Here is a 10,247-nt window from a genome sequence, read left to right as displayed (position 1 = left end):
TATATATATATATATAGTGTGCAAGGGCATGAAGCTGCCAGCATGCTGAGATGACCCTTCCTGGGGTTTGATGTGCTGCTGTACAGGGCACAGAATCGAAGAAATTTGCACGTGACATAAAGAGGTGAGGTTATTCATGAGGACAGCTGCGATAGTTAACTCACTGCCTTCCCTTTCTCCTCCCCAGAGCAGTTCTGCTCTGATTGTGTCTCGGCGTTTTTACCGTAGGCAGGTGGATGTGAAATCAGTAACTTTTCTTGGTTTGGTTTTGAGGAATGCTAGTATATATTAGAGGTTGTTTCATTTGTTCCGTGCTGGATTTTCTCTCCTAGCATTTAAAAAAAAAAAGTGTTTAGTGATTTTTCTGCTGGAGTGTCCTGTGTTTTTCTTCCTTTTGCTATCAAGGGGAAGGAATATTCTGGTGTTTCAAAAGTAGAGGTAAATATGTACCACAGAATGGAATGTTTAATTTAGTGGAAGTTATTCGGATTAAAAGTATCTACACTCTTTATTTCCAGGTAGACTGCTTGTGACAAATTTGCGGATTATTTGGCGCTCATTGTCATTGCCCAGAGTCAATCTCTGTAAGTATCATGTCTTGTTAAACAACTGAGAATTTTGTGTTTCCTTTGTGGTGGCATGCTATTCTTTCACAATAGTATTGATTACAGTACAGAATAGTAAAGTATAGTTCTTTTGCTCTGTAAAGTCTGAAAACTGTTACTAATGATTCTGTTTGTAGTATAGGAACTGTTATAATAATTCATAGCAAAATATTAATATTCAATGTTAATTTCTCAGAACAGAAGTTGGAGAGTACTTCAGACATATTTTTATTTGGCCTATGTGGGATTCGTTCTTTTTTCTGAAAGAAACAGAAGTTTTAGTTTTACTCCCACCTTGCTTTAGTTGTACCTCTTACACCTGTTTATTCACATTCTGTATTGTCCGACAGTTTTTATTCCCCGCAAGTACCTGCCTTTCCAAATATACTATTGTAAGCTCTCAATAAGCTTCTAATTTTAACTGAATGAGTAGCTAGCAGGTCTACTCATATTTAATTTAATTTGCTGAAACAGGGGCAGGATGCACTTACTTCGTACCCAAATTATTTCCAGTGCTTAGTTCCCAATAGCCAGTCAATATTGAAAATCTGTATTCTGTTCATAATGTATATAAACTTATGCCCTCTGCCTCCTTGCTCTTCTGCATTTGCTATCTCATACGTGCATGCACATGCAGGTGCACTCACACACACTGCTATTTTTATATGTATTTATAAAACAAAAAAAATTGTTTTCTTGTGTATTTGTGTTTTAGAATAGACCTTTTTAGAGGAGATCACAAAGAAACTTATGGAGTAGTTCAATCCTATAGAAGCTCAAGGGAGTCTAACCTATGGCTTTTAGAGTTTAAAATCCTCTCTAGTTTTCAAGATAATGCATTATTTCTTACATTCAGGGAATATATAGACAAAACCAATAATATTTTATTGGATGCCATTTTTGAACATTGGTATTTCTTTTCGTTTTAGAAAATTTCTCGTAAGCAACCTAGGAAATAGTCTTTTTCTGGTATTTTCATAAGTATTAATTCCGTAAAGACTGAATATTCTTATATACATAATTGCTGCCACATCTGAGCTTTTGGAGAAAGAATCTTCCGAAAGCAAATTTTAGTTCTCCTTTGACTTTTTTGGAACCTGGCTGTGCCTTGGTATCAGGAGCAGGATTTTCATTGACATTCAGATTTAACCCAGCACCATTTTAGTGCATCCATTTGTTTTAGGAAGAATAACTAGGGTTGTTTCTGGTTTTATTTTGTATCAGAGCACTACTGTAGAAGAGGCAAAGTGAACTTTGTAACTGTTTTTTCCCTCTTCTTCTTTTTGTTTCTTCTGCACTTACACTTTCCATTTTGCTGCTTTTTTTCTTTGTCATCTCCTAAGCTCTTCTACAAGGTGTAATACTGATGTAGAAAGTTTAATTTATGAGGGTAAAATTAATGAGCAACATCATGATGAAACAGACCTTCTTGAGGCAACAGTCAAACGCTGAAACAAGGGAAATTCTGATTAGATATCAGGAGAAGAACTTTCCCAATGATGGCAGTCAAACAGTGGAACAGGCTCTCAGAGTGGTTGTGGAATCTCCTTCTTTGGAAAGATTTGAAACTCAATTGGACAGTACCCTGAGCAGCCAGATGGAGTTGGGCCTACTTTGAGAAGAGCGTTGGACCAGACAACCTCCCGAGGTCCTTTCCAGCTTAAATTAGTCTTTGATCTTGTGATAAGGGCCCAGACCATTAACCACAATGTGTAATTCTCGCAAATACCAGCCATGGCTGTGCTACAAAATTCAATATTGTACTTTGTAATTTTGACTGTTATTTTTTCTTGTTCTCAAAACTGTTCGTTTTTTTTTTTTCCTGCCCTAACTTTTAGCTGTTGGTTACAACTGCATTATAAATATAACTACAAGAACTGCCAACTCAGTAAGTTTCAAAAAATACTTCTTAAAATAATAAAAGAAGCTGTAATTCATTGTTTATACTTGTTGCACTATATCAACAATAATCTGAAAGTTTACTTGCAAGAACCAAAATAGAATAGTAATGGAGGTTTAGTTTTAGAAGCTGAGAGTTTTACATTTCCACAGGAGTGTATTTTTAGTGAGTTTGCTAGGGCAGTAAAACTCATGTAATCACACTGTTTGGTAATTCTTCAGTCCTCTAGGTAAGTCAAGCACATGTTGGCTCATTGTGTCTAAATTTAACAAAGGTCTAGAGAGTCACTAATTTTGTGCAAGAAAGCTCTCAAAGACATAACCTGAATTACATGCAACTGTGAAGCCATTTGTTTGGCTTGCAGGAAAGAACTAGCAAGGAGATTATGTGGGCTCCCCGAGCAGCTACATGGTAACAAAGCCAAAACCACTGTTTCAGTCATGATATTACAGGTGTATAGCAGGCAGGCTTCATTAGTTCTGCTGTTGATGGAACTGCTAGTCTCAAAAAGACCTGAGTTCTGTTGAAGACAGCAGTAGATCAGTGGTAGAATCAACATTAGACCTTCAGATAAACTATTTAGAACAAGGATTTAGGAAATACGTCTAGATTATTGATTGCCTGTACAGTCAAGCTACTATATTGTCAACATGTTAAATTTCATTTGTTTCTTTACAGAAATTACGAGGGCAGACAGAAGCTCTGTATATATTGACTAAATGCAACAATACACGGTTTGAGTTCATATTTACCAATGTTGTCCCTGGCAGTCCCAGACTCTTCACTTCAGTTATTGCTGTACACAGGTAGCATACTTTATTATAGTGTTTGTTCATTTACAAAATTCAGTGGATCAAATACGTGGGATTACTACTGCTGATGGACCAAGTATATAACTGCCCATATTTAACATTCAGAAAACTTTTCCAAAAGGGGAGAGCACAATCTCTGGAAGGAAGGGAGAGAATGATCACAAATTCTAGTAGATAACTAGGCATAATGAAGATTAGTATGTATTAATACCAGTCATTGATTGATTAGTTTATACACCTTGTGTGTATAAACTATCTGAAAAAAAAAAAAAAGTACAATAGAGCTAATTTCAGTGTGTATTTTCTATCTATAATTTCTGTCTATAATAATTTCCCATAATTTTGGACCATGTAAAGGAAATTAAGAGTTAAAACCTGGTGAAAACTCTAATTGACTACAAAACAGTGCCTATTTCCCACCTCAAGTCATCTGAATGAATGTGTGCGTAATACATTACCATAGGTTTCTATTTAAGAGCTATGGGATACTGACATACGTATAGTGGATGTTTGTGACTTAACCAGCACTGAAAAATAAAGGATTCTTGATGTTCATGCTGTGTATAACATGGGACCCAGAAGACTTATGCTTTGCAGTAGAGGCTGGGAGATGACTATCTTAAGGAGAAGAAATAATTAGTATACACATGAACAATACAGGCGAGCAAAACAGATGTCAAAAAAAAACCCTTTTAGGTTTAAAGATAACTTATTTAAGGAAAGCTGAAATATAATGGTTTACATTGATGAGGTTTTAATAGTACTCTCATTTTTATGCAAGGTGGTGATCAGAAAAGTTGAAAATATACAATATTTCATATTTGTGCTAAAACAAACTCTAAAAATAATAGATAACACTGAAATGGTAACATGTATTCTTTTATTTTTTTTCAGAGCTTATGAAACTTCTAAAATGTATCGTGATCTGAAGCTGAGAAGTGCTTTGATTCAAAACAAGCAACTGAGACTATTACCACAAGAGCAAATATATGATAAAATCAATGGAGTTTGGAATTTATCAAGTGACCAGGTATAGTGAAAAATGAGACTACATTGACTACAGCAAAATTAAAATGTTTGGCTTTCATCTAGCAATTGTACTACCATAGTTTTATAACCTCAGAGGAATTACCCTTAATTCAGTTCATCAGCTGGTGCATGCGGAGAAGCTGATCCCGTGTATTTGCTACTCAGTACAACAAAGTCTCTTTTTGGCAACATGGAGCCTACATGACTCGGCTAATATGTAAGGAACTAGTTATACAGTTCCTGTGAAAAAGATATATTTATGAGTCTAAAAGCTCTTTATCATCCTGAAAGACAATCATGTTGTTTCCAAGGTGCTCTGCTGAATATTTGTATGTTTACATACAGCTTTGACTACTGTCTAAGACTATATTGGTTTTTGATTACTGGAAATTGAAAGTATTGGAATAGGAATCTGTGTCTTAAAACATGGAAAAATAAAGACTTTCAGGAAAAAAATAAAAAACATTTCTATTATTTTACAGGGCACTAGTTGCAAGTATTTCCCAGAGCCATGAAACAAAATGGGAGCTGTTATTTCTGTCTGTGCAATTTTAGTCCAGAATGGAAATAGGATCCATCCTGACAAGCTAAAAAGTTCTTTCCTTTACATTCCCTTGGCACACATCTCCACAATTGCCTAAGTTTAACCCACATGCCATTATACTTACGCTATATGCCAATTCCAGATCTGTACAGTTAAGAACACTCTCAGATGCTTCATGTACTCCCATGAGGTCTGCTGTGCTGTGATTTGATCCTGCTTTGCTGCAGTAATAGGTACTCCCAGCTATTTTCACTACTTGGGTGCTGTATCTTCTAAAGCTTGGATCTTGCTTCTTTGCAATCAGTAGAAGCATTTTGACTGATTTTGTTTGGAAAGAATCAGGCTTTTATTGAATTAAGTATGAAGCTGTATCCTGCTTGTGTTTAAATGGATAGCACTCATTATCGTCTTTGGAAAAAAGGCTCTATACTTCCAAGCAGTTCTAACATACCTTTTCTTTCATAGGGAAATTTGGGAACGTTTTTTATTACTAATGTGAGAATAGTTTGGCATGCAAATATGAATGACAGCTTTAATGTCAGCATACCATATCTACAAATTGTAAGTATTTTAAAACAGCCATTTTCAAGGTGAAATGGCATAAGTTCAAGGCTTCCGTTAGAACTCTCAGCTCACCAAAATTAGTATTTCATGTCCCACAGTCAGGGAGGAATTTAGTCTTAACCGGCAACAACCACAAGGTAGAATTTTTTTTTTTTTTTTTTTCTGCCTAGATTAATTTGGGGCTTTCATGGGCAGGTACAGATGTTGAAAAGGGCTTGTATTTCCAATTTTCAAACTATTTACTAGGATGCTTCATGCCACACTGGGATTAATGATCTGTGAACCTGATGTTCAGAAATGAACTGTTAACTGCTGTTACCACTTCTGATAAAAACACTTTTCCCTGAGGTTCAAGGGTTCAGATTTGTAATGGTAAATGGGAGGGAATCCTGGTAGCCAAGCTTCCAGAACTAGTAATTGTAATTAGTACAGTGTGAAAAAATAAATAAAATTAAAAAATAGATAAAGCAGATTTTTATCAAGTAATTCCAGAATTTTTAACAAACAGTTTTTACCTCTTTACCATTAGCGGTCAATAAAAATAAGAGACTCAAAGTTTGGCTTGGCGCTTGTGATAGAGAGTTCTCAGCAGGTAAGAAGCTTTAATAGCCTTTTTTCATTGGTTACATTTTTATATATAATAGTTCTCTAATTCTCAAATGTTACAGAGCTACTTTTAAGGTACTTAGAGTGTTCCTTCTGTGTGGCCTTTTGAACACAGTCCCCTTCACACTGCTTAAAATGTATGTTAAGGTCCATATGGCTATTGTGAGTTATGGTTTCTCTAAGCGAAGCAGCAATAGGCCAGAATGACTAGTTACAATAAAGTCAAATAACTGTTAAAAACAGTGCCTTCTGACAGATTATCTTTGGGATCTAATTACTTCTATACTTTATTAAGACCACTATTTTTAATCTTTCTCACTTGTGTATCTGTTTTGCTGTAAGAGGCAAAATTATTTTTCTTCAATTTGACCTTAATCAGAAATGCTTTTAATGGCAATTATTTTTTAAAAAATTTTGACTAACTTTATTTACTGTGTCTGAAAGCTGCTTTAGTAAACAACATCAAGATCTAACAGACTAAACATTTGCTGAGTAGCTAGGAATAAATCATTAGTATCACTTCTGAATTTCTCCCACCCTTGTTTGCTTTTGTTTTTCTGGGTAAGCAGTTTGTTCCCCATTTATATAATGGGCTAACAATTAAAAGCTTATTTACCTCATAGAGAAAGCATTGTCATTGTTTTGATTTCACCCATGGTTTAAGTGGCAGGATGAAAATAGGATCATGCCAAAATTCGGATAATGTTTTATCAGCAAACTGAAATTTGCTATCATTAAACTGCAAATCCCTATCAAGGGGAAAAAGTTGTTTAAATAATAAGCAACATTAATAAATATATGTCTTTTTTTTTTTTTCTGTGTTATATAGAGTGGAGGATATGTACTTGGTTTTAAAATAGATCCTGTGGAGAAACTACAGGAGGCAGTGAAAGAAATTAATTCACTTCACAGAGTTTATTCAGCTAACCCTATATTTGGAGTGGATTATGAAATGGAAGAAAAGGTACTCCACTCATTTCTTTTAAATTTGATACAATATTGTGTTAACAACAGTAATGAAAATATATTAAACATATTAGATATGTGGATTTACTTAGTTCAGTGTTCTAATTTGCAGCCTCAACCTCTTGAAGACCTAACAGTGGAGCAGGTTCAAGATGATGTGGAAATAGAACCTGATGAACATACAGATGCTTTTGTGGTAAGCTGCTGTTTTGTTATTCAAATGTGAGCAATGTACAGCTGTAATCCTCTGTTAAAGATAAGCTACAACTGAACTTTCTATATTTAAAACACATCTACATACCTTTTATTCAAAATCCTGATTACTACAGGAATTTATTCTGTGTATGGATTTTTAACTTAAGAATCAACTACTATTCAAAATAAATAGTAGCAGATATTTAAAGTAATAGTTTTATGTAGTTTCTCAACACATTAAGATCAGGAATAGCTTGAAAACCAGCAGTATAATATAATCAAATACATTATATTAAAACAAGTCTTCCTTCTCTTGGAGCAGCTTAATAGATTGTGATATCTGTACTCTCAACATTCATCTAAGATTCAGACTTGAAACATTTTTAGAAAGGCAGCAGTAATTTTGAGTCTCTCCTGACAATACCAGTTTAGAAAACTGTATTAGTATCTATCTCCTAGTATTTCAGGAAAATTTACTTTTAACTGCATTAGGTTGCTTGATGACCTTCTTTCTAGGAATTTCCAAATTTGCTGTGCAACCCAGTAACACCTGACTGCATGACTGACTGCACAGGTAGACTGCATATGTTTTCAAGTGCTGGCCTTGACACATTGACAATTGACATGTTTCCTCAGTTCATCTCTGAAATTTGGTAAATTAGTGCTAGCACTAATCTTATTTCCACCTTCTTTTCTTTTGCTGCCATTTACTGATGCAAATAAGCTCTTATCTCTTCCTTTCCTTTTTCCTCACTTTTTGCCTTTTTTTCTTTTCATTTTTGCACATTTTCATTCAGTATTCAACATAGTTGAAGACCTACCTTTTCCTTAAGGGTAGATTGTGTTTGCTCTGTCGGTGCCTTTGTCACCTGGATTAAATAACTGTACTTTGCATGTTCTAAAACAAAAACTGGAAGCTGTAAATGATTAGAAGGTTGTTGCTATAGGAGACGTAGCTCACCCAGGCCCAAAGGAGTGGCTCCACACCAATAATCCATGACACTTGACGACTGTGATGCTCTTCTGTAGAGTCTTGTATAGCTTGAGATCCAGCTGAGCAGGAAAACATTTTCTTTGCTGCCCCTCGCCAGTCCATAGGGGCAGCTGAAGCAAGATCAGGATCTTTTTGTAAATATGAAGATCTAGAGCCTGCTGGTCCACAGACTTCTAGAGCTGTGGATATTTTCAGATGTCTGATTTCCTGAAGAGTTTGAGCCTTAATGTTCACACACACAGAATGGGAAAGATTGTATCTCTTTCCTAGATTTCTCTCTCAGAGTAGAAAGATTTGGTTAATTGTTCAGTTACTCTGTGTTCATTTCTTAGACTGAGTATGATGTTAACTGAATTTTGATATTACTTATACATTTTAGGTTAGTTTTTCAAATTGAATAATACAGGCTGCTGCACATGAGGCAGAAAATGTTAGGATGCTGTCAGTTTGCCTTCATATTAACACTTTATTTCCTGTAAAGTATTTGTCAGTGTAACAAATGTAATATGAAAATTTTACCATTTAAAAATCTTTGTTTATTATGATGGAAAATTCAAAGATTGGTATTTAATGAAAAATAACATAATCACCAACTCCTGTTAGAACCCTTTTGTAAATTATTTCAGCATAGAAAAAACTCTGAGCTTGTTTACAAAACAAAAACCATACAGATTGGTTTGTGGAAGAAAACTTGCCAAATACAGTTTTGACCCCAAGGAATTATCAGCAGATTTGGTTTTAGACTTTTTTTTTTCCCCAAGGTTGCGAGTTCTTTTTTCCTTTCTTTTGCAGGCTTATTTTGCTGATGAAAACAAGGTAAGAACATCTTTTTTCATACTATCAAATTCATGTTCTTAAAATAGGGTAATAAAATTAAAAAGTGCCTTCCGATTTATTTTATTTTCTTTCATGTCTTGTGCATTCAAAAAAGCAACATGATCGGGAGCCTGTTTTTTCAGAAGAACTAGGACTTGCAATAGAGAAGCTGAAGGACGGATTCACACTCCAGGGACTCTGGGAAGTAATGACCTGATTTAGATTGGCACATGTTTGTTTCCTAAGCAAGGAAAGACTCTCAGTTCTTACTGGGCTTGTGAGATCTGTAGAAGATAATTTAGAAATACCAGAGCAGCAGAGAAAGAACATGCCTAAGCTGAAGGGGATGCAAATATTAGATAATATGCCCTCGGGGTATGTCATAAAGGAAAGATTATTTAAAACCCTCATATGTGTAAAAGCTTTGTATTTGTTACATTGTTTCTGTAAGTAGTGGGAGGACAACCAGTATCTAACACAAGAAGGGGCGGGGCCCCAGCTGCTGGTGGAAACTCTGCCCCCTGCAGGCAGTCACGTGTTCCTCAAGCCCCAGAAGTCCCACCCTTGCTCTGGTCACATGTCACTCCTCTCTGTCGGTCAGAAGGACCTGGAAGGCCCTCCCCACTACATGCATGGCAGCTGCCACTTTTTTTCAGCTGCCATTAGGCAAAATGTCATACCCCACGCTTTCATACTGCTTTGTGATTGGCTGACTGTGGGTTTTGACACACTTGTACCTCAGGTGTTTTCAGGCTTGTGATTGGCAGGACCAGCCACCCCATCCTGCTTCTCCCAGAAGGTTGTCAGAGCAGGAAGCACCCTCCCCTAACAACACAGGGTCTGTCATGGTGTTTCAGCCACCATTTGATGGCAGGTACCTGCCTTTTTTTTTTTTAACAGCTTCATGACCCCTATGTTTACATACTGCCCCATGATTGGCTGCCAGGACCAGCCACCGCCTGCCATTTTACTTGGAAGTATGTCAGAAGAGGAAGCCTCCTTTTCCTGCATACATGGCGATCACAATTTGAGATAGAGCAGCGTGTGGTATATAGTTTGATGCTCAATTTAAAATATTCATGTATTTACACACAGTGATGTACTTTCCCCTGATGATTACATCTAGATCAGATTACCATAACTTTTTTTAATGTTGTGCAACATAGAAGTATCATCATATGCAGAACATTTTATATCTAGGCATATTGGCTGTGTC

The 10,247-nt window shown here is 35.9% G+C and overlaps 1 protein-coding gene across 1 annotated transcript; it reads left to right on the top strand.

The window, feature by feature from the left end:
* Positions 1-518: 518 nt before the first annotated feature.
* BBS5 (Bardet-Biedl syndrome 5) lies at positions 519-9,364 on the top strand (the record flags this gene model as incomplete). Its single annotated transcript, XM_009705439.1, has 10 exons — positions 519-584; positions 2,444-2,493; positions 3,184-3,311; positions 4,212-4,347; positions 5,356-5,451; positions 5,984-6,046; positions 6,890-7,024; positions 7,139-7,222; positions 9,008-9,031; positions 9,147-9,364. Coding segments are annotated over 10 exons (884 nt in total), but the record flags the coding sequence as incomplete, so codon positions are not given.
* Between the last annotated feature and the right edge of the window lie 883 nt (positions 9,365-10,247).

The sequence above is a fragment of the Cariama cristata genome, unplaced genomic scaffold (genome assembly GCF_000690535.1).
Source record: "Cariama cristata isolate BGI_N322 unplaced genomic scaffold, ASM69053v1 scaffold42068, whole genome shotgun sequence".
In the NCBI taxonomy this organism is placed as follows: domain Eukaryota; kingdom Metazoa; phylum Chordata; class Aves; order Cariamiformes; family Cariamidae; genus Cariama; species Cariama cristata.
Note: the sequence above shows the minus strand (reverse complement) of the source record. Positions and strands in the feature narration are given on the sequence as shown.